General features: G+C 41.0%; 1 protein-coding gene across 6 annotated transcripts in view; it reads right to left on the bottom strand.

Moving 5' to 3' along the window:
- LOC117713610 (beta-galactosidase-1-like protein 2) overlaps positions 1-25,561 on the bottom strand; it is a 52,970-nt gene that overhangs the window by 13,969 nt on the left and 13,440 nt on the right. For all 6 annotated transcript variants that reach the window (XM_076939710.1, XM_034509940.2, XM_034509942.2 and 3 more), the window contains 3 exons: positions 16,243-16,351; positions 5,293-5,385; positions 1,944-2,025 (listed from right to left, as the gene is read on the bottom strand). In XM_076939710.1, the coding sequence (XP_076795825.1) occupies positions 1,944-2,025; positions 5,293-5,385; positions 16,243-16,351 (284 nt within the window). The remainder of the gene's footprint in view (positions 1-1,943; positions 2,026-5,292; positions 5,386-16,242; positions 16,352-25,561) is intronic.

Here is a 25,561-nt window from a genome sequence, read left to right as displayed (position 1 = left end):
TGACAGGCCATGTGAGTGAATGTTTAACTTTTTTAATTAAAAAAAAATTCATCATTTTAGGCAGCAGTGGTCTCAGGGTCCCAAGGATTAGAGCCTGCAGGAGAGGATGAGTGCAAATGGACAGAGCATCTTCTAAGGCCTTCATAGACCCCATAGTCCCTTCAACTGGGCCTTGGTAATAAACATGAGTAGATGCTGCCACCTTGTGGAAGTAACAGGAATCGCTATTGATCTTTGTCGTCCCCCCCCCCCCCCAAGGAGAACCAATGCCTTTTCATTCACTGTGCTTGCTGTAGATAAGAGCCTTCTCCTCTCCATCTACTCATCAGTCGTTCCCAGAAGTAACCAAGCCAGGTACTGTGAGAGGGATATCAAGATAAAAGTCCCATCGACAAACAGGTTAGTCTAGAGAGGGAACACAAAACAAACAAAACAGACACAAGGAGGTGCTGCCAGAGAAGCATGGCCCGCAGAAGACTCACACCGGGGCTTGCAGGAGGGCAGAGTCTTCCTGTGCACCAACTGCAGGTGAGCACATGTTCAAGCACAGGCCATATGAGACAGCCCGAGGCCCACAGAGCTGCTGTGAAGTAGAGCAGTAAATGAAGTGGGCTATTCCAAAGGTTAAAAGGGGAAATGAGTGGGCTGGGCCTTGCACAGAAGAGCATGTGCTAGCAGGGTGCTCAGAGAAAGCCTCACTGCGAAGACCACCAGAAAGGAATCCTTGCAGACTCCCTAAAGGTGTGGGGAGTCACACCTTAAAGACCAGAATGGGATCCAGGAGGGCAGAACAGAGTGGGAAACAGGAGGAACTTGGAAGTGAGCTCAGTCAGTCATGTGTGTGTGGAGACTGGGGCATGCTGCCAGGGTGTACTCAGGGTCATGTGTAGGGCTATGGGAGGGGGCAGTGGGGGAGGTTGTGGGAGGGAAGAGTGAAGGGGCATGCAGGAGTTGCTGCTGTGTAAGGAGCCTTGTGCAGCCATTCTCAGAGTGTGTGCATCTCTCTTGTCTCTGGGGAGCACGTGGAAGCCGAGCAGTAGATCAAGATGATCTGGGCTGTTCCCTTAGCTGTTAGACACAGGGTCTTGCTATGGAGTCTTGATTATCCTGGAACTATGTAGACCAGTCTGGCCCCAAACTCACAGCCACCCATCCCTAGTGCTGGGATTGCAGGGGTGTGCCCCAGACCCAACTCCAGGGTTACATTCTCATACTCAGGCAGAGTGCTGCATTGAGAAAAGGTTGCTGGAGGGGTCAGTGAAGCAAGAGAAGTCCGTGGGAACACTGCAGCCCTGCAGGTGGGAAGGACACTAACAGTGAGGCAGTGAACCACATCTGAGTTCCGGATATATTTTAAAGAGAAAAGTAAAGGCAGGAAGCGCCTAGCCTGGAAAAGACTTGAAGTGCCATGGTGGAAGGGATATGGGGGTGGGGGCAACCTGCATAGAGGAGAAGAACAGGGAGGATGGGGGAAGGATTGGGGGAGGGGTGACTGGTGAGGCAGTGAGTGGGAGGTAAAGTAAATAGTAAAAATTAATTTTTAAAAAAAGAAAAGCAAAAGGATGTGTCCACTGGCTGCTGTGTCTAGCAGGACAGGGCTCAGAAAAACTGCAAGGTTTGGTGTACTTGAAGGAAATGAAGCTGCGATTTTTCCAATAAACAGAAACTGGCCAATGAGGGCAGCCACCTGCAGTGCTATGAACTTAGCAAGAACACAGAACAGATACCGCTCGCCTGGTACTTGGGTGTTTGAAAGATCTTTGGTAAAGCATTTGCTAAAAAGAAAAGGGCTATGGGGGGGGGGGTGCGCCCTATTACCCCTACAACCCAGAGGGCCAAGCCCCATGCTATACAACACAGGTAACAAAAGCAACCCGCTTGTATCTCAGACCACGCCCAGGGAGTTGGGTACAAGAGTCAAGCAGGCGGCCTCCTCCGGGTACCTCCATCGATGACTCCCTTTTCTAGGCCATCTTTGTTGTCTGAGGTCAGGAGCATCTCAATGATGCCACGATCTTCCAAAGCCTATTTGGTGGATAAAAGACACATTAAAAAATCTGTTCTCGTCGACCTAAGACAGGCTCAGTCTTGTTAATGAAATGAAAAAGGGGGAGAGGCGGAGAACCTTTGGGGCTGCTTGGCAAGAAGCTGACATGGGCCAAGGACAAGGAAGTAGGTTTTAAGCAGGAATCTGACATTAGACTAGAACAAAGAAGTACTTTCAGGTAGGAATCTAAATCTTAGGCTAGAACAAAGAGGTAATTTCAGACAGGAATCCAAATTTTAGGCTAGAACAAGGAAGTAGGCTTCAGACATGAAAATGACCTTGGGCTATAACAGAAAAGTGGGCTTACATACTTTGGTCATCCTGATAAGCCTTTAGGAACAGTGATCACAGAAGTGTTCCCGTAATTGTGTTTAATGCCTTGCTCTTTCTTTGACTATTTGTGTTTATTGTCTTGCTTGCTCCTTGACTATTTGCATCTATTATATTGCTAGACACTCAACTTAGAACTGACCTTAATACATGCATGTAATCAAAATGGTATAAAAGCATAAAGGAAGAGAGGGGATGAGATAGGGGGTTCTAGGGAGGGGAAATGGGGAAAGGGACTGACATCTGTATTGTAAATAAATAAAATATCCAATAAAAAAAATCTGTTCTTGTTACTCGGAGCGCCTGCAGGGTCACTGCTGAAGCTGAGGTAGTCTACAGAGCAAGAGGGGAAAATCTAGCCAAAGTACTTCTCTGCGCATTATCTATGCCCACAATATTCAACCAAGTTCCAATAACTGCTTGCTTTCAAGTGTGACAGAGGATGTGCCTGCTGAGATATGGCAGGCCTTGGTTGCTTCTGTAGGGCTGATCAGTTTGAGGACACACACAAGCTTATTCAGAGGCTGGCTCAGGAAGGAGAGATGCCATGCCATGCTATTACACTGCAACCGACTGAGGAACTCCGCTGAGAGGGTCAGGTCACCAGGGGAACATTATACTTTCCCCTTCATCCACAGCATGAACAAGCAGCCTGTCTCTTCCCCACTCTGAGCCAGTGTGAGCTTGGTCAACGGCAAGAGCAATGAATGATGGCCCAGCCATACCTCAGTGGCATGCCTATGGAGTACCGCCCATGGCCAGAGCTGGAAGCATTCCTTGAAGGATGTAAATAAAGCCCACTGCTGGAGGAGCAGTAAGATTGCTGCCACTCGGAAGAGCTGCTAACATGAGAACATCAGCCATGGTGCTAAGCACTTGGACTGTCTCCTTCACTCTTCATAGCCAACATCTGAACAACACAGAGAGGCTGAGTGGACTATGATCTTTTACAGAGGTCACAGAAGAGGTGGTGCTGAACTCAAAAAAAATGTCCATCCACACAGGCTCCACTCTGGGACTTTGGACTCAAACAATTCTACAAAGGTGGCTTTACAATGACAAGACTGTTTATTTCAACTGAATCCTTCTGGAAACAAAAAGGGAACATCTAACAATAAAAGCCAGCTCCCATGTTCTGTGAGGACAGAACAGAAGGGGCCCCACGTCTCAGAAATGGCAGGAGCTGGAGCATTTAATCCATGAGGAATATTGCTGAGATCTCTACTAAAAGCCCTGGCTCACTGACACAGAACACTAAATTTTCTATACCCTTAAATTTTAAGACATTACTTATTTTTTTTTATTTTGCCCTTTATAGGCCAATTACTATTTCCTAAGTGCTAGCCATCTGCCAAGCACAGAGCGCATACCCTCCCACAGAAACCTTAGGAAAGGGCAATTTTGTGTCCATTTTGCACTTGAGAGTAGGGCTCAAAACGTTGAGGGAGGTCATGCCCAAGGTCATTCAATGCCATCAGGATGCACAACTTGCCAACATGCCCAGGAGAAGTTGCACAGCAGTTCAGGAAAGGATGCTCCCAGGAGCCTCCTCAGGCTGAGCTCTGGGCACCAGGGAGGCCAGGCTGTATAGACAAGGTCCCCTGAGGAACTACTCTCTACTCCTGATGCTCCTCAGAGCTCTCCTCTGCAGCTGCATCATTGATAAACAACTGCTGGAGAGGCACCTGTGCCCCAGGGAGCCTGACGAGGCCTGAGGCAAAAGAAGTTCTGGAGTCTAGGCCTGGCTTTTTCTAGGTGACTCAAAACACGGAAGTTAGACAGGTGCTCTGTCCAGGATGTGGACAAGGACTGACTACCCCTTTCCAGCTGGAGGAATGCCACCCTTCTCAGACAGCTGGTACCCTGCAGAGAACTCTCCTCAAGTAAGAAGGAGGGACAAGGGAGTCTCCAGTCTGTGAGAACGAAAGTAATTTCTAGATGGAAAGTTAAACTGGGGCTGGAAGCAGCAGACACGCTGTCCAGAGCACCTGAACCAAAGTCATTTAGTCACACAGATCTGGAGTCCACTCCCCACTTCCTCAGCCACACCATGGCCAGTGCTCCAGGGTACACTGAAACAAATGCCAATGACTCTATCAAAGTCATTTGTTGACAGCTTACTGTATATCTACGACAGTGCTCAACCACCCGACTTCACATAATACAAAAGATGCAGGCACTTCCGGTGGAAATATCAAACAACCACAGACTAACTAGAGCAATGCTGGAAACCAGTTTAAGACCAAAGCAAACAAGTGTCATGATCACCAATCAGGAATTAGTCTGCTTTGTGTAATAGAATAGGGTGGCTTAGGGAAACTGGGATATTAGTTCAAAACCTCAACTACCAAGTGAAGACACAAAACCAGAAACAGAAGTGAATGCCAGGCCTCTCTTTGCTGTCACCCCACCGTCCTTCTCAATCTGTCTTGCACGTGAATCTGCAGTTCACTCACTCCCCGATCCTATGTCCGAGCACCACCCCAGAAATCCCTATAATGAGTACGGTGTGTAGATGGTCAGGGTGGTTTTGTTTGGTTGGTTAGTTTTTGTTATTTGTTTTGTTTTGTTTTTCCATTTCCTCAATAAAATCCATGTGCATCCACAAATCTAGCTTTATGCTGGGCTAAGGCAGACGTTCCCCAAAGCTTTTATCACCTCCATTTAATTAAGGCAATTCCTTTCTTCTTAGTCCCTGCACACAGGATGTGCACTGTACCTATCCTGCTAAACTCAATCAATAACGGGTGAGTGACAGGTCTGCTGAGATGAGCCATAAAGAACATTACACTAATTAATGAGTGGTGTTGGAAGACATGGGGTATTAATTTGAGAAAAGCACTAGGGCAGCATGACAGAGTCTATAATATAGTCCAGAGGAAGGAACGAGAAAACACGAACATAGTGACTCTTACCTTCTTGATGTATGGCATGTATGCACGGTCTTTGTTATAGGAACCGTATTCATTCTCCACTTGCACCGCAATGATAGGTCCCCCATGCTTATACTGGGGAAAAGAGATAAAGAAGCTAAATGGACAGTGGGGACCATAATATCCAAATTTACACCCATCACAAATTACTAGCAGCACATTATACTGAGAACAAGAATCTCAATAGACTCTGTGTGTAATTGGGAGTGACATCATCAGACCACGGACCATCAGGCCATGTCTTCCGGTGGAAATATCAAACAACCACAGACTAACTAGAGCAATGCTGGAAACCAGTTTAAGACCAAAGCAAACAAGTGTCATGATCACCAATCAGGAAGCCACTACACGTGACACTAGGAAATATGTCATATTGGTACTCAGCCTTGGCCCCAGGCCCCTCTGTGTGCAGCATGGTGTGGTTGAGAGAAAGCATCTCAAATTCCACTTCCAAGCCCCAGAATGGAAGGAAAAAATGAAGCTCGTTTACAATGGTCTGTCTGTGGACTGCCTGGTAGAGTGGCTTCTATCTCAGATGACCTGGAACCCAGGCTGGAAGCTGAAGAAGGCAATGGCAGATACATTAGCATGTCAACACAAAAGAAGACTATAGATTGTGATTGACGGCAGCAAAAGAATTATGGGCCAAAGAGTATGACAAGCATCCTAGAAGAAACTGCAATGAGACTTCTATGGATATGATGACTTGTAAAGGAAATCAGGATTTGGATGGAAGACGGATGGTATGGATAGAATATATGTCCAGAAAATATGAGGGATGGTATATCTGCATCCTGGGCTGATTCTCCAATTTCAAAACCCCATCAACTGGTGAAGGCCTTCCCTGACCATCTGCAGAAATGGGGAAAGATTATTTTTTTAAATGCCTATTGTTCAACCAAAAGCCATGGGGGAAACACACACACAAATAAAGGAAACATGGAAGTAGGGAACGTAATCCAGTAGAAAATACTTTAAACGTTCCTAGTATGTACCAGGCCCTAGGCTGGATGCTCAGAACCACAAACCAAAAAGAGGGGAAAAGGGCAAGGCTTGATTTGATGGAAAGGAGAAAGAGGTGAGAGGATATTAGGAGGACTTTGATAAGGACGTGTGTGTGTGTGTGTGTGTGTGTGTGTGTGTATGCACATAGAAATGGATATAAAGATAGATATAGATATCACATACACATGTGCAATATATATGCACACAACAGATGCACTAGACAAAGGGGACAATAAGTGAACTTGAAAGGGATCATTTGAAGTTATCTACCTTAAGGGAAAGAAATGAAAAATGAATGAAAAACTGTGAATGGGGCCTAATGAACTTAGGTGATACCATTTATCAGACCAATATACTTATTCTTTGACATGGAGGAAGAGGAGGAGAAAAAGGGAGAGAAAATGCCAGAGCCCTAGATGAAGAGCTGCAGTCAACTAATGGCTGTTAGGAGAAGAAAAGTCAGTGTTCTCTAGGGACAAGTCCCAGTGTGTTATCCAATTACAGCAGTCAGCACTAAACACACAGATACAGAGCAACACTAAGTGAACTCAGCAACACAAAATTAAATACATATTTCATATGTATCATATACACATTTAAAGAAGACATCAATAATTCCAGTGGGAGGAACATGCAAGGAGTTGGAGGGGGTGGAAATGGTATAATTATAATACTCATATAAAAATCTCAAAAATAAAAATTTAAATTAAAAAGGGAAATATATAGAAAGGGTATTTAAAGAATTAATGGCTGATCAGGCAAGGTGGCATGCACCTGTAATCCCAGAATTTTGGAAGGCTGAGGTAGGAGAATTATGAGTTTAAGATCAATCTGGGTATAGTGTGAATTTGAGCTTGAGAGCAAAACCTTATTAAAAGTTTAAAAGAAAGGGGGGTGCAGGAAAGGGAAGATGGATGGATAGAGGAAGGGAGACAGGGAGGGAGGGGCAGAGGGAGGGATAAAGGGAAGAAATGAAACCAAACGTTTGGAAATATGAGGGAGGGAGGAAGGATGGGATACATGGAGGAAAATGATGTATCACTTTACAAAAAACTGTCAGTGAAGCTACCATGTAGACTCCAGCTGCAGGTCAAAAGACAGTGGGCTAATATGTTCAACACACCAAAAGAAAAAAAAAAAGTTGTTAACTGGAAACTCTTTATCTAAGAGAAAAAAAAAAAAAACTTCCCAAAAATAAATTTGCAACAAAGCAAAGTTGAAGGAGTTGATTCCTTCACAATTAGTGTGCAATTAATTCCCCAAGTTGAAATGCATGCTAGATAACCTAAAGCCATATAAAATATGTTATCCTCCAGAAAAGACAAACAAACAACACGGTACCCTGAAATAGCTTGACATACATTTTTCTCTTGGGCAACATAGACCATTTTCCAGTAGAGATCATATGTTAGACCACAAAACAAGTTTTCATAAATTTTAAAACACTAAAATCAAAGTATTTTTGTACTTACAGTGGAATAAAATAGAAATTAACAGTGAAAGAAAACACATGGAAATTTAACAATAATCGTAAATAACAATGGCTAATGAAGAAACCATCATAGATAGTAGAAAAAAATGAGATGAAGGAAAATGAAAACCAAAAGCTAACAAAATGCAGAGCATTCCCACCTGTGCACACATGTAAACGATGAAGCATCTCAGATTAACCATCTAACCTTCATGTCTTAAGAAATCGGGGAACTATTACTATTGTATTGCTATTCAACCTAGAACTGACCTTAATAGTTGCATGTAATTAAAATGGTACAAAAGCAGATTGGGAGGGAGGGAGAAAGAAAAGAGGAGAGGAGAGGAGAGGAGAGGAGAGGAGAGGAGAGGAGAGGAGAGGAGAGGAGAGGAGAGGACCAAAAAAAAAAAAAAAAATTGGAGAAAGTTCCAGTGCAACACTTCCAGCACAAGCATGACAAAAGTGAAGGCTGAGGCTTGTGGCTGTTCGAGGTGCTTAGAGTAAGTGAGTGCTAGCCCTCAGTAGGACAGCAATTGAGTGTTAGCCCTCAGTAGGACATTTCAGCACTTCCTCAAGGCTTAGGGTTTGGGGGATGAGAGGGACATCACAGAAGAGAGAAGATAAAGATAGAAGAGCCAGAAGATAGGGAGGAAGTCCTTGCAATGCCACCTTTAGGGCTGACACAACCTTTGCAAACAGAATGTATAACAGCTACAGCTGCCTGCACTGGATCTGCACAAGACTGGGCCTGTCAATAACCACTCACGATAAGAAAGGGAGCTCAGGGCCCTTCCCCTCCCTGCCTACCTATAAGCAACCGACAGATTCTAGAGAGGGACAGTCCTTGTCTTCAGTGGAGTTCGCCAGACTCACAGGGTTACACAGCTAACCCTGGTTAAAGTCAGCGAGTGATCAAATTAAATGAAAAGCATAAAGGTAGCCCAGGGCCTGGAGGGAGGAGGAGGCCTGACAGGGTAGGAAAGAGAGAAGAGAATAAGGAACGAGATAAACACAACACACTCTACACACATGGAACTGCCAAAGAAAAAGTAGCACCAAGTCACTAAAAAGCACTTAGAAAAGGAGAAAGAAAGCTTTCAGAAGGAATAAAGTTGAGCTAGAAAAATTTTAAGAGATAAGGAAAAAAATCACAGATCTAAGACCTGATTTTTTTTTTTTAAAGGGAAAAAAAATCTATCAAACTGAGAAAAAATGAGCCGGAGAGATGGCTTAAGGTTAAGAACACCAGCTGCTCTTCCAGAGGTCCTGAGTTCAATTCCCAGCAGCCACATGGTGACTCACAACCACCTGTAATGGGATCCAACACCCTCTTCTGGTGTGTCTGAAGACAGGGACATAAACGTAAAATATACATAAAATAAATACATATACATAAAATAAATAAATAAATCTTTTTTTAAAAAAAACTGAGAAAAACCTTTAAACTAAGAAAAATGGAAGCCTCGATTAAAATCAGAAACTAAACAGTGCATGGCTACTGATTTTATAGAAGTTAAAAAAGAGGAGTTTGGACGCCTCCTCAGCTGCTATCTTTATACTCACAGCTTTCCGCTCTCATAAATCGGAGCTTACTTTGACAATGAGCAGTGGTAAATACAGACTCCCCACAGCTAGCCAACATGCAGGGAGTGAGTAACTGCTGGAGTCGCAGCTATAAATGAGATCAACACATCCCTTCCACCCACGGCTCAGAAAAGACCCAAAACAGAAGACAAGAAGATAGTAAGAGCCAGAGGTATGTGTGTGTGTGTGTGTGTGTGTGTATAATATATATAATATATATATATTATAAATTTATATAAATTCCATGGTTTGCCAGGGGAGGTCCAGAAGGAGTTGAAGTGGGAAATGCAAGTACATAGGTCAAAATTAAACAGCATATATGTATGAAATGGTCAAATGATAAATGAAAGTATTATGGTTTTGAAAAGAGAAGTTTAAACAACTATATACTATTAAATAACCTAGATGAAATACATGGATTCCCAGAAATATATAGCTTCTAGAAATGCAGTAAATCATGAAGAAGAAGGAAGTGCAAACACACCGGTACTAATAGAGTCTGCATCAGTAGTCAAGAACCTCCCGATCAAGAGAAGACCAGGAGGACTACGGGTTTCGCTGATGAATTTTATTTTTGCTTTTCTTTTAGTTACTTTTCTTTAAAGAACAAGTTTCAACTGTATAGCCCAGGCTGCCCTGGACCTAGCTATAGTCCAAACTGATCTTCAACTTAGTGTGTAGCCAGGACATCCTTGAACTCTCAATCTCCCTGTTTCTGTCTCACTAGCATTAAGATTATAATCAGCATCTCTATTAAACACTGAAAGCAAAATTAGCACCAAATGAAGTTCAGAAATACTTCCTATGTTATTCAATTTGGTCAGCACTACCAAGCCAGAGAATACTATAAACAAACCAACCAACAAATACTATTCAGGAGGCAGAGGCAAGTAGAACTCTGTAAATTTAAGGCCTGCCTGGTCTACATAGTGAGTTTCAGGTGAGCAGGGCTATGAAATAAGATACTGTTCAAAAACAAACAAACAAAAACACTACAAACTAATCCTTGATTCAAAGGATTGCACAAGAACAAATAAGATTAAATTCTAGGATATAAGGGTAACCAATGTAAACTATATTCTGAAAATTAAAGAAAAATTCACACAGTCTCCTTTTTATACATAAAACGCACTTGACAGAATTCAATAGACTTGAAGAATCTATTGACAAACTAGGAACTATCTCAACATAATAAAGCCCACATATGAGAAGCCCATCTCCAATATCATATTCAGCAGTGAACAACCAGAACCCTTTCCTCTAGATGCAGAACAAGACAAAGATTCCTTCTACACTGATTCTGTTCAACACAGTTCCAGTTCTAGCTAAAGCATTACTCAACAGAAAGCAAGCTTGCACAAAAGTTAAATATTAAACCATTACTACTTGCACACACATGATCTTAATGTAGAAAATCAACGACTCCGCAGACAACCGCGTTACAGCTCACAGCCAACTCTTCAAGCTTACCAGACACAAAATCAACAAACAAAAATAAAATCAGTTCTATTTCTATACACAACCAATGATCAATTCCAAACAGTATCAAAGAGAATAAAAATAAAAATTTAACTAAGGAAGTGAAATGCTACAAATTGATACTAATAGAAGGCAAAGACGGTACCAATAAAGAAAGAAATTCTGGGTCCATTCGTTAGAAGTTCTTAAGTCAGTGTTGTCCGGTGATTTATAGGTGCCACAAAATCCCTATAACAACCCCAGGGTGTTGCTGAAATAGAAAAAGAAATTCTAAAATCCATCTGAACTCAAAGTGAACACTTAGGAGCCAAACAATGTATAAACAGACTTCTGACATCAAAACGTCCTGAAGCAGGTACTGAAGCAACGGGATGGTGGCATGATGAAATTGAAATTGTTGAAATTATTTTTTAATATTTATTGGCTTTTAATTTTTTTTCATGCAATATATTTTGATCACATTCTTCCTCCTCTCTCAACTCCTCCTTGCTCTTCCTCACCTCCCTACCCAGGTACTCAACTCCATGTTCTTTCTCTCCCAATTAAAAAAAAAAGAAAAACAAAGACAAAAATACCAAAGCAAACGAATGAACAACAAAAGATAAAAAGCACACAGTCCACTTTGTGTTCACCAACTACTCCTAAGCATGGAGCCTGCCCCGGAGTGCGGTTGATATACCCAGTGTCACTCCATTGGAGAAAACTGATTTTCCCTCTCCTAGCCATTGCAAACAGATTTTAGTTAGAGGTGAACTCTGTGTCCATTTCTCCTTCTCCATGCTATGGTTCTGTCTGGCTTGAACTTGCGCAGGTCTTGTGCATGCTGCCTCAGTTTCTGGGTGCCTACATGCATCAGTCTCTTGTGTGTGGGGACATCCAACACCTCTGCCAGAAGTTTAATGGACACAGACATTTTTCCCATTCTGTAAGCTGCCACTTTGGTCAAATGAAGGTGTCCTTTGCTGTACAGAAACTGTTTAGCTTCACGGGGTCCCATTTATTAGTTGTTGGTCTTATGAACCCCTATGCTCTGGGGTCCCATTAAAAAAATGCTTTCCTGTGACAATGAGTTCAAGTTAATTTTCTACATTCTCTTCGATAAGATTCAAAGTGTCAGGTTTTGTGCTGCGGTCTCCTATCCATTTGGAGTCCAGCTTTGTGTAAGGTGCTAGAAATAGATCTATCTTCATTCTTCAACCTTCAGCCATCCAATTTGAGCAGCACCATCGTCGAAGATTCTGTCTTGTCCACAGTGTGTTTTTTTTTTCTTCTTTGGCAAAAAGTAGGTGTCCATAGGTGTGTAGAGTTATGTCTATGTCTTCGATTCTATTCCCATTGATCAGTATGTCTGTTTTTATCCCAACATGATGCTGTTTTTTTATTAGTATAGCTCTGTAATACAACTTGAAACATGGTATAGTGATAATGCCAGTATTTCTTTTATTATTCAGAATCATTGTAACTGTCCTGGGTCTTTTGCATTCCCGTATGAATGCGTTTAAGGTTTTTTTTTTTTTTTTTTTCCAGTAAAGAATTGTGTTGGAATTTTGATGAAGGTGGCCTTGAATGCTTTTGGTGGGGTGGCCATTTTTACTATATTAATCCGACTGTTCCACGAGCCTGGGAGATTTTTCTGTCTTCTGAAATGTTCTCCAGTGTCTTAAAGATTTTATTACACAAGTCTTAAGGCTATTATAAAAGGTACTGTTTTCCTGGTTTCTTTCTTAGTATGTTTGCTGTTTATATATAGGAAAGATGCTGATTTTGTATTACTTTTTTATCCAGCTTCTTTTCTGAAAGTGTTTCTCAGCTGTGCAAGTTTTCTAGTGGAGTTCTTAGGGTCTTTTATATATACAAAAATCACATCAGTGATATAAAATCAATCATAATGTCTGCAAATAGTGATACTTTGACTTCTTCCTTTCCTATTTGTATCCTCTCCATCTCCTTCAGTTTTCTTACTGCTCCAGCTAAGACTTCAAGTACTATGTTGAGGTAGCATGTACAGAATGGACATCCTTGTCTTCTTTAGTAGAAATGCTTTGAGTTTCTCTCTGTTTAGGATAATGTTGACTGTGGACTTGCAGTAAAGCCTGTATTATGTTAAGATATGCCCCTTGTGTCCCTCATCTTTCTCATTTTTAGTAGCTGAGAGAATTCCTGTTCTTGTACTATACCTGCTCTCTCCTGAAGCCCACATTTCCCTCCTAGGGGATGTCAAGTGTCCCTGAAGTTATGTGTAGTCGTTCTACAGATGCTTTGGATAGGTCCCGATTTCAGTGATTCCACATTTTCCTGAGTTAGAAGGTTAAGTGTTTGAATTATGTTGAAATTCATAAGCTGAAATCATAACCTTAAGTGGTATTAAGAGACAGAACCTCTGAAAGGTGACTAGATCATGAGGATAGAGTCTTCATGAGTAGATTAGTGTTTCTATGAAAAATGCCACAGGCTAGGGAGGGACTTTGGAGATAAAGTACTTACCTAGTATAAGTAAGTCATCCAATGTAGGAGGGAGAACAGATGAGACACTGGATGAGGTTGGGGGATTGGCTGACTGAGTGATTGACTGAGTGAGACTGACTGACTGACTGACTGACTGACTGAGTAATTGACTGACTGACTGAGTGAGTGATTGACTGAGTGAGTGACTGACTGACTGACTGACTGACTGACTGACTGACTGACTGAGTAATTGACTGAGTGACTGAGTGAGTGATTGACTGAGTGAGTGAGTGACTGACTGACTGACTGACTGACTGACTGACTGACTGACAGACTGACTGACTAGCGGATTAGTGCAATTTCTGGCTTCCCGGCCTTTCCCAGCTTTCCTGGGGTTTGAAGCTGTCATGAAGTAGTTCCCCCTAGCTGTTATTTTCAGCCATCAAACAACAGTTGTTTCTGCTGTAGAATAGTTTCCCCTTGGCTGTTGTTTTTAAGCCACCATGGAGTAGTGGGCTTGTATTTGAGGATTCAATTATATATAACAGATGACAGTATGAAAATATGAGGTGGTAAATTCCATATACAAATCATAAATTTTAAACTGTGCATAAATTCAAAGGGAGGAGCAATCTGATGAAAACTGGCACTGCCCTATCATGTTCAGCCTGACTGTAAATCATCTCTTTGTCCAGGGTGTCCATGCTGTATACAACCAGTCTGTCAGTCTCTTAGTGGCCACATCAGTTGCAGATGAATTTCAAGAATGCACTACTTAGGTATATGTAGCCCTGGCTCTACTTTAAGACAGCCCCAAAGTACAAGATTGGAGATCCCAGGGTGCTGGCGAGATGGATCAGTGGTTAAGAGCACAAGTTGTTCTTCCATAGGTCAAGGGCTTAATTTCCAGAACCCACATGGCAGCTCACTACTGTCTATAACTGTAGGGAACGTAATTCCCTCTTCTGGTATGCAGACAGACATGCATACAAAACATCCATATACATAATATAAATAAATCATTTTTTAGGAAAATCAGAGATCCTGGTGACTTATTACAGTGTACTGCTATAATTGTTCTATTTTATAATGCCATTATTGTTAATTTCTTACTCTGTCTGATCCATGTAAACTTTGTAGGGAACCTCGGAGTCAGCTCAAGACACCCCAAGACCATGTTCTCAGCACAAAGGAGATTTATGTGCCCCAGAGGAACAGAGAGCATGGATAAGTGACAAAGACAGGAGATAAAGGAAGAGGGTGAAGGGGAAAGGAACAAAGGAGAGGGGGAAATGAACAAAGGAGAGGGGCAAAGGGTATTTGTCCTGGGTAGGGTGGGGTGACAAAGGACTGCCTATGGTTAGAGACTTCCATAGGCAAATAGAAGTTTATAAAGGTAAAATGGGAAACCCCATGTTGGGATGAGGTGTTTAATTTTAATAGTTCATGTTAATTAGGTGAGGCAAAGAAGACTTTTGATTGCTGGACTTCAATACTTTGATAGCTGGACATTGGTAGTCAGCCTCAGGAAGAGAAATTGACTAAATAAGGGAATGGACCTTGGGGGCTATCTTTAGTAATGCAATCTAATGGTTTTCAGTAAGGCAAAAGAAATTGGGGCGATGGGTAAGGTCTGCCAGAGCAATGCTCGCCACACTCAAGGTAGCCAGAGTCCCTTCAAACTTCATGGTGTCTATGAATGGGAACATGTTATATATGTAAGGTTTACTACTATGTGTGGTCCCAGGCATCCATTAAGAGTTTTGGAATATATCTCCTCTAATAAGGAAGTTTAATATATACTTAATGATGATTATCTGTATACTTGAAAGGGTCAGTTTTTGTTATATACATCTTATACAATAAAAAAGCAAGTGAAACAATTGTGCTGTACCCATGAACAAAGTTGGTTATTCTATTCACATGCCTCAGAATGCATCCTCAGGAAACCTTCACTGTTGCTCCCACCACATAATGTACTGGACCATCTCAGGAACTCCATGTTCCTGGGAAAAGCTAGGCTAAGAACTCCCAAGCTTCCTGATTCTTTCATATTTAGTAATGCCTGGTTCCATAAATAAAAAGGCAGGACACTCAGTTACATCTGATGTACAATTATGAATTTTCTACAAACAGGCAAGTTTGTAAATATAAGCGTGGCTCAATTAATATTGGGGTATATTTATATAAATGTTTTTCCTTGCTTATCTGTCTTTCAAACCAACCTTGATAACCTGTTTCATCTGGCTGTTCATTTTAACTCATGTTGTTATGAATGTTCCAAACCATTAACCCAAGAGGTTTTTTTTTTAATCAATGCACTAGTTTTTATTGCTGTACTAATTTTCTAATATCATTCTTTGTGGCTTTACACAGCAACTGAGTTAATTAATCCCATTCCTGTTTGTTATTACTTGTAACTGTTACATAAAATATTAAGATTCTTTCTCCCGAAGTTTCATCTGAGTACATTTGTTTTGAATAGTCGGAATGAATTGTACAGCACTGTTTGGTAGTATAGGGCAGTACTTTTAAAAAGACATCAATTAGAGCTTTACACTTACACAGAATTCTCATGTCCTGTCTTGGGCCTTCCCGTGTGTGCTGTGCTCTGTGTGGTCATTGTGTCACTGAGACTCTGACAGATACATGCTTCAGTTCTAAGGCAATGCTATTTACCCAAGCCCAGCTGTAACTCTGGCTGTACAGAATAATATGGTTCCTCATGCCCACCTGTTATTTCAGTCCTGGCTGAGACCACACTAGTATGCACACTCTGAAAACACAAGTACTGCAGGCCCTCACGTCCTAAATTGAGCTCTCAGAATGGTGAAGAGTGTGCCCTTGTGGTGAGAAGAACTGCAGGACCTCCATCTGTGAGCTTGCTGAGGATTGCATGCTATTTAGAAGGCAGGCAGAAGATCAAAAAGCCTTTTTATTTCTTTTACCTGAAGTGGCACCACCCTGGACATCAGGTGGTCAAAGTAAAGATCCACTGCTTTAGTGAAGCCATGGTAAGTTGTTCTCAGTTTCATGTCAGGGTCTTGGAGGAGCCAGCTTGGAGACAGAAATGAAGAAAAGGAGTATCAGTGTCAGAGTCTGTGGGTTTGCTTGGGCAGGCTAGTGACTAGAGAAAAGGAAGCAACTTCAACCCACTGGAGAATGAGTTTGGTCAAGGCCAGGGCTAATTACCACCCCACTACCTCCAATGAGCTAGGAAGTCAGGAAGCTATGCACACAGTACAGAGGCAAGCACACCACAGTGCCAGCCTACACACCAAATGCCTTGGGAAGTCTGGGTTGAATTTCATGGCTACAGGTGCTCTCAACTGTCCACTGGAAAGAGAAGAGCGAGGCCTGGTCTGTATTTACACTAACAGCCCAAAGGGGCATGGCAGAGCACTCCTCGAATCCCAGCACTCAGGTGAAAGAGGGGAATCATGATCTTAAAATTAGCCTGAGCTAAATAGTGAATTGGCTCTCCTGTGCAGTGAGACCCTATCCCAAGGCAGGGAGAAAGGCAATGTCAAAAGGATTGCAAATCACTAGGACTAGAGAAGCCCAGATTCAACCTTTCAGGATGCCCCAGAAAAATGATCCCGATAAGAGTTGTAAGATGGTATCAGAGGGACGTGGGAGCTTGGGCCCTGCAGTCTGCCACCAGAGCAGCAGCAGGAGGGCAAAATGAAGTCTTCCTTTGATCAGCTGTGGTTACGGACCCAAACAGAAACTCAGCACCAGGGGCTAGCTCCAAAGCTAAAGCCAAAGTGCTTCCATCCAGTGAAGTCCTAAGAAACATGGTTTCTAACAAGAGGCTCTGATGTCTCCCTTCCCCTAACTAAGAAGCTCTGAAAAGGGACAGAAACGTATCAGGAAATGTCAGTTGATAATGAAAGGCTAAAGGGGGGTCTCTCCTCTAACCTGACCTGCAAATCCTGATCTATCAAAGAGGCCTATATTACACTGACATCCTACCCTCCTGGGAATCCCTCATGAATAGGTAGGTGCCCCCCCCCATGGCAAGGGAGGGAAGATCTAAGAGTCCCCATTGCTTCTAATTTAAGACCCTGTGTCCTCCTATGCCCAGCTCCAGCTGAGCCCAAGGAAACTGCTGACAGTGGCACAGGTGTCTAATCCTCACAAACGGCCAAGCAGCTTGTGTGCTCACAGCTCTGCCTGAGACACTTTGCCAGATCAGAATGATCCTGGCTGCTGGACAGAAGACAAGTTATAGCCCTGATGGAAGGGCAGGCCATGCTGGAAACAGAGAGCAGATAAGGTCTGGGCATAGTACTGTGCTGTGAGGATAGAGTTTCCCCAGCCACTTCCACAACCAAGAATTTCAGCCTTATTTCCTCTGGGGACAGCACAGGTAGGTAGGTGGAGGCTGTGGCTAGCCACCAGTGATTGGTGCTGTAAGGACAATGATAATAACACTTGATAAGATAGGACAGTCCCCACACACACACACCTCCACTAGAAAATGAAGGCAGTCTTGCTGAGGAAGCGGAATGGATGTGGGCCCACATGATACCCGTTCAGACACCACTCCCAAAGCACACTGACCTTACTGGAAACTACACTTAGAAAGAACAGACCCCCCCTTCTGATCTGCGCCTGAGCACTGAGCAGATCTTGAGCTTCAGCTCTGCACCCAATCTCACAAAACCCAGAGGAGGCAGGGCTCCGAGGAGCTCTAACCCCCTGCAGTATCTTAGGTAAGGAGACAGCAACACCTTCCTCAAACAGGGAGTAACTGGGACCCACAGTGACCCAGAAACTCACTCCTGGCCAGAAGCACCAGTTCCTTCCAATCTGTGCCCGAGCACTGAGCAAATCTTGGGGTTCAGCTCTGCAACCAATTCCACAAAACCCAGAGGAGGCAGGGCTCCAGAAGCTCTAACCCCTGCAGCAACACTCACCCCAAACAGTTCTGACACAACCAAGATAATAGGAAAGACAGTCTCCAATCAGAGACAGTGAGCGAAGGTAGCAATAAAGATAACCAGATGACAAAAGGCAAGCACAAGAACATAAGCATCAGCAACACAGGGTACTTGGCAGCATCAAAACCTAGTTCTCCCACAATAGAAAGTCCTAAATACCCCATCACACCAGAAAAGAAAGATTAAGATTTAAAAACACTTCTCATGATGATGATAAAAAGACTTTAAGAAGGACATAAATAATTTCCTTAAAAAAAAATACAGGAGAACACAGGTAAATAGATAGCCCTTAAAGAGGAAACACAAATACTCCCTTAAAGAATTACAAGAAAACACAACCAAAGAAGTGAAGGAATTGAACAAAACATAAAAATAGAATAAAAATAGACATAAAAATAGAAATAGAAATCACAAAGGGAGACAACCCTGGAGATAGAAAACCTAGGAAAGAAATCAGGAGTCATAGATGCAAGCATCACCAACAGAATACAAGAGATAGAAAAGAGAATCTCAGGTGCAGAAGATACCATAGAAAATATTGGCACAACTGTCAAAAAAATGCAAAATGTTCTTACACAAAACATCCAGGAAATGTAGGACACAATGAGAAGACCAAACCTAAGGATAATAAGTATAGAAGAGAGTGAAGATTCCCAGTTTAAAGGGCCAATAAATATCTTCAACAAATTATAGAAGAAAACTTCCCTAACCTAAAGAAAAAGATGCCCATAAACATACAAGAAGCCTACAGAATTCCAAATAGATTAGACCAGAAAAGAAATACCTCCTGTCAAATAATAGTCAAAACTCCAAATGCACAAAGCAAAGAAAGAATATTAAAAGCAGTAAGGGGAAAAGGGCAAGTAACATATATACACAGACCTATCAAGACCTATCAGAATTACACCAGATTTCTCACCAGATACTATAAAAGCCAGAAGATCCTGGACAGATGTCATACAGACCCTAAGAGAACACAAATGCCAGCCCAGGCTACTATACCCAGCAAAACTCTCAATTACCATGAATGGAGAAACCAAGATATTCCATGACAAAACCAAATTTACATAATATCTTTCCACAACCTCTGTACTACAAAGGATAATACAGGGCAAACACAAATACAAGGATGGAAATTATACCCTAGAAAGAGCAAGAAAGTAATCTTCTTCAAACAAATCCAAAAGAATATAGCCACACAAACATAATGCCACTACTAATAACAAAATTAACAGGAAGCAACAATCTCCTCTCCTTAATATCTCTTAACATCAATGGACTCAATTTCCCAATAAAAACACATAGACTAACAGACTGGATACATAAACAGGACCCAGCATTTTGCTGCATACAAGAAACACACCTCAGTGACAAAGACAGACACTACCTTAGAGTAAAAGGCTGGAAAACAATTTTTCAAGCAACTGGTCCTAAGAAAGCTGGAGTAGCCAATCTAATATCGAATAAAATCGACTTTCAACTTAAAGCTTTCAAAACAGATAATGAAAGACACTTCATGCTCGTCAAAGGAAAAGTCAACCAAGATAAACTCTCAAATCTGAACATATATACTCCAAACACAAGAGCAAGCATTTCATTAAAAAAAAAAAAAAAAAAAAAAAACTTTACTAATGCTCAAAGTATACATTGATTGCACCTCACACAATAATAGTGGGAGACATCAAGACCCCACTCTCAGCAATGGACAGATCATGAAAACAGAAATTAAACAGAGACACAGTGAAACTAAGAGAAGGTATGAACCAAATGGATTTAATAGATATCTATAGAACATTTCATCCCAAAACAAAAGAGTATACCTCCTTCTTAGCACCTCACAGTACCTTCTCCAAAATTGACCATATACTTAGTCGCAAAACAGGCCTCAACAAATACAAGAAAATTGAAATAATCCCATGAATCCTATCAGAGCATCATGGACTAAGGCTGTACTTCAATAATGACAAAAACAATGGAAAGCCCACATTCACGTGTAAACTGAACAACAATCTACTCAATGATAATGTGGTCAGGAAAGAAATAAAGAAATAAATTAAAAACTTTTTAGAATTTAATGAAAATGAGGATACATCATACCAAAACATATGGGACACAAGGAAAGCAGTACTAAGAGGAAAACTCATAGCTCTAAGTGCCTATAAAAAGAAAATGGAAAGAGCATACACTAACAGTTTGACAACACACCTGAAAGCATTAGAACAAAAAAAAAGAAAATATACCCAAGAGGAGTAGACAGCAGGAAATAATCAAACTCAGGGCTGAAATCAACCAAGTTGAAACAAAAAGAACTATACAAAGAATCAATAAAACCAGGAGCTGATTCTTTGAGAAACTCAACAAGAGAGATAAACCCTTAGCCAGACTAATCAGAGGGCAGAGAGACAGTATCCAAATTAATAAAATCAGAACTGGAAAGGTTGACATAATAACAGAGACCGTGGAAATTAAAAATTATCCAATCCTACAAAGGCCTATACTCAACAAAATTAGAAAATCTGGATGAAGTGGACAATTTTCTAGACAAATACCAGTTACCAAAGTTAAATCAGGCCCAGATAAACCATATAAACATTCCCATAACCCTGAAAGAAATAGAAGCAGTCATTAAAAGTCTTTCAACCAAAAAAGGTCCAGGACCAGATGGTTTTAGTGCAGAGTTCTATGAGACCTTCAAAGAAGACCTAATACCAGTTCTCTTTAAATAGTTCCACAAAATAGAAACAGAAGGAACACTACCTAATTCATTCTATGAAGCCACAATTACGCTCATGCCTAAAACACACAAAGACCCAACAAAGAAAGAGAACTTCAGGCCAATATCCCTTAAAAATATCGATGCAAAAATACTCAATAACATTCACACAAAGCAAATCTAAGAACACATCAAAACAATCATCCATCATGATAAAGTAGGCTTTATCCCAGGAATACAGGGATGATTCAATATACAGAAATCCATCAATGTAATCCACTATATGAACAAACTCAAAGAAAATAAAAACATGATCATATCACTAGATGCTGAGAAAGCATTTGACAAAATTCAACACCCCTTCAAAATAAAAGTCATGGAAAGATCAGGAATCCAAGGCCCATACCTAAACATAGTAAAAGCAATTTACAGCTAACCAGTAGCCAACTTCAAAGGAAATGGAGAGAAACTTGAAGCAATCCCACTAAAATCAGGGACTCCACAAGGTTGCCCACTCTCTACCTACCTATTCAATATAGTACTGGAAGTCCTAGCCAGAGCAATTAGACAACAAAAGGAAGTCAAGGGGATACAAATAGGAAAGGAAGAAGTCAAAATTTCACTTTTTACAGATGATATGATTGTATACTTAAGTGACCCCAACACTTCTACCAGAGAACTCCTAAACCTGATAAACAACTTTAGCAAAGTGGCTGGATATAAAATCAACTCAAACAAATCAGTAGCCTTCCTCTGATAAAGAGGACAAAGAATCTGAGAAAGAAATTAGGGAAATGACACCCTTCACAATAGTCACAAATAATATAAAATGCCTTGGTGTGAATCTAATCAAGCAAGTAAAAGATCTGTATGACAAGAACTTCAAGTCCCTGAATAAAAAAATTGAAGCAGATCTCAGAAGATGGAAAGAGTTCCTATGCTCATGGATTGGCAAGGTCAATATAGTAAAAATGGCTATCTTGCAAGAGCAATCTACAGATTTAATGCAATCCCTATCAAAATTCCAACTCAATTCTTCACAGAGATAGAAAGAGCAATTCTCAAATCCATTTGGAAAAACAAAAAACCCAGGATAGCTAAAATTATTCTCAACAATAAAAGAACTTCTGGGGAAATCACCATCCCTGACCTCAAGATGTACTACAGAGCAGTAGTGATTTTGAACTACATGGTATTGGTAAAAGAGACAGGCAGGAAGACCAATGAAATAGAATTGAAAACCCCAAAATGAACCCCCATACCTATGGTCACTTGATCTTTGACAAAGGAGCTAAAACCATCATTGAAAAAATGACAGCATTTTCAACAAATGGTGCTGGTTCAACTGAAGGTCAGCATGGAGAAGAATGCAAAGTGATCCATACTTAACGTCCTTGTACAAAGCTCAAGTCCAAGTGGATCAAGGACCTCCACATAAAACCAGATACACTGAAACTAATAAAAGAGAAAATGGGGGAAAGCCTTGAACTCATGGGCATACGGGAAAAGTTCCTGAACAGAAGAGCAATGGCTTATGCTCTAAGATCAAGAATTGACAAATGGGACCTCATATAAATGCAAAGCTTTTGTAAAGCAAAGGACACCGTCAGTAGGACAAAGCGATAACCAACAGACTGGGAAAAGATCTTTACCAATCCTACATCTGATAGACGGCTAATATCCAAGGTATACAAAGAACTAAAGAAATTAGAATCTGGACAATCAAATAACCTGATTAAAAATGGGGTACAGAGCTAAACAAAGCATTCTCAACTGAAGAAACTCGAATGGCCAAGAAGCACCTAAAGAAGTGTTTAACATTCTGAGTCATCAGGGAAATGCAAATCAAAACAACCCTCAGATTCCACCTCACCCCAGTCAGAATGGCTAAGATAAAAAAAAAAAAAAAAAAAAAAAAAAAAAAAAAAAACTCATGTGACAGCAGATGCTGGTGAGGATGTGGAAAAAGAGGAACACTCACTCCTCTATTGTTGGTGGGATTGTAAGCTGGTACAACTACTATGGAAAGCAGTCTGGCAGTTTCTCAGAAAATTGAACACAGTGTTAGCTGAGGACCCAGCTATACCACTCCTGGGCATATACCCAAAAAATGCTCCAACATATAACAGGGATACATGCACCACTATGTTCATAGCAGCCTTACTTATAATCGCAAAAAGCTTAAAAAAAAAAAAAAAAAAAAAAACAGATGTCCTTCAACAGAAGACTGGATACAGAAAATGTGGTACATTTACACAATGGAGTACTACTCAGCTATTAAAAAACAATGAGTTCATGAAATTCTTAGGCAAATGGATGGAACTGGAAAATATCATCCTGAGTGAGGTAACCCAATCACAAAAGAACACACATGCTATGCACTCACTGATAAGTGAATATTAGCCCAAAAGCTCACAATACCTAAGATACAATGCATAGACCACATGAAGCTCAAGAAGAAGAAGGATGACCAAAGTGTGGGTGCTTTGGTCCTTCTTAGAAGGAGTAACAAAATACTCAACCAGAGCTCCCAGGGTCTAAACCTCCAGCCTGGGAATACAAAAGGAGGAACTCATGGCTCCACCTGTATAGGTAGTTGAGGATGGCCTTGTCAGGCATCAGTGGAGGAGGAGGGCCTTGGTCCCTAAAAGTCTGGATGCCCTAGTGCTGGGGAATTCGAGAGCAGGGAGGCGGGAATGTTTGGATGGGTGGGGACACACCCTCATAGAAATAGGAGGAGAGAGGATGGGACAAGGGTTTTGGGGGCGGGGGGGAATGAGAGAGGGGATAACATTTGAAAGGTAAATAAATAAAATATCCAATTCAAAAAAGCAGATAATCGGTCTGGCAATTGTGGTAGAGCAGTTGAGAATTTTTGTCAACAATTTGTTATGGGGATTCCTTATAATCCTCAAGGACAAGGTATTGTGGAAGGGGCCCATGGAACATTGAAACAATATCTTCATAAAATAAAAAAGAAGGAGGTATATGCCACAAATTTATTTAAATCATACTCTTTTTATTTTAAATTTTAAAAAATTGGATGCCAAGGAACTTTCTGCTGAGTATCTATGGCACTCTTCAAATAGGCATACTTATGCCTAGGTGAAAAGGAAGGATCCACTTGCAAGCATATGGCATGATTCCGACCAGGTATCTAATATGGGGCAGAGGGCATGCTTGTGTTTTTTCTGCATCATGCTATAGGAGCATAGTGGCTGCCAGAATGATTGTTAAAACAGGCTGTTGCTGAGACAAAGAATGATGCTGACCTGTGAGCTTGCTGAGTGCTCTGACAAGGATGACTTGAGAAGCTGTATTGAACATATGTTCCTGACCCATCTTTGCTTGCCTATATCCCAAATGGAACAAACTGCCTTGCCTCAAGTTTTTAGACCTTGTGGGACTGAGAATTAAAAAGAGAAATTTTAATGACTCTTGTATTTTTCTTAAAGGTGACCAGTTATTTGGATATTTATTATGGATAAATATCCATAATATTTATCCATAATAAATCATGTCCTGGTCTAGAAATCAATCCAATATTGGAAATAACAGTCTTCATTTGAAAGGCTGGATCTGGACATTTTTGGAGACATATTTGAAAGTTAGCTGCAGTTCTCCATGATGTTATGAAAGCAAGAGATAATGTTGGGACAGGATCTGGATTTCAAACAAGGGTTAGTGCATATTTTAAGGCTCTTTTAATTGTCAAGCTAAAATTGGTTTTGTGTCTCTTCTACAGCATTTATTGTAAGTTGCATTGACTTTCTAATTGTGTTAGTGTGTTGAAATCTGGCATGTCTATCAACCAGCTTTTTTCTTACTGCCCTGAGATTAGAAAAACCTTGATTCTCTGAAAAAAAGCTTGAAAGTGCTGGAAGAAGTGAGTTAGGCTTTAAGCAGAAGCAAGGGGGTAGCAGGCTTGATTACTGCTGGTTTAACAGCTTTAATACCATTAATTGCTAGCACCACTGCTTCTGCAATAGCTTTGACACAAGAAGTTAAGACAACTATTTTTGTTAACCATCTAGCAAAAAAAAAAAAAGTTACTGATGTATTGAGAATACAAAAGGATTTATAAAGGTGTCTGGAACAACAAATGATGCTCTATATCCTATTCAAATTATCTGAAGAAGGTTCAGGGTTCAAGAGTTAGGAGCCATCTCAAGTGTCATGACAAATACCATTGGAGTAGTGTTACTTCTAAAATTTACAATAATTGACATTATAATTTAAAAAAAGTTTAAAGACACCTGTAGGGTATTTAGCATAATTCTAACACCTCTCTGGGTGTTTTAACTTTACATAGTGAGATTATAAATGTACAGAATGCTGCTTTGTTGACCTTTGATGCTACAGATAATGCTGATAAAATAATCCATGGCCTAAGGTCAGTATTTCCATTTTGGTCAAACCTCAGGAATGGCATATATAGCTTTATCATGCTAGCCCTTCTTGTCCTAAGAATACTTTTATTCCTGCCCATCATGTTAAAGCTTGTCTCTAACTACATCAACAGGTTGGCAGCCAAAGTACATGACTTAAAACTAAAAATGAACCTTCTGACAGAGTTATTAATTTAACAGGCTGGCAAGCCAAGGATGG

Source organism: Arvicanthis niloticus, chromosome 8 (genome assembly GCF_011762505.2).
Source record: "Arvicanthis niloticus isolate mArvNil1 chromosome 8, mArvNil1.pat.X, whole genome shotgun sequence".
Lineage (NCBI taxonomy): Eukaryota > Metazoa > Chordata > Mammalia > Rodentia > Muridae > Arvicanthis > Arvicanthis niloticus.
Note: the sequence above shows the minus strand (reverse complement) of the source record. Positions and strands in the feature narration are given on the sequence as shown.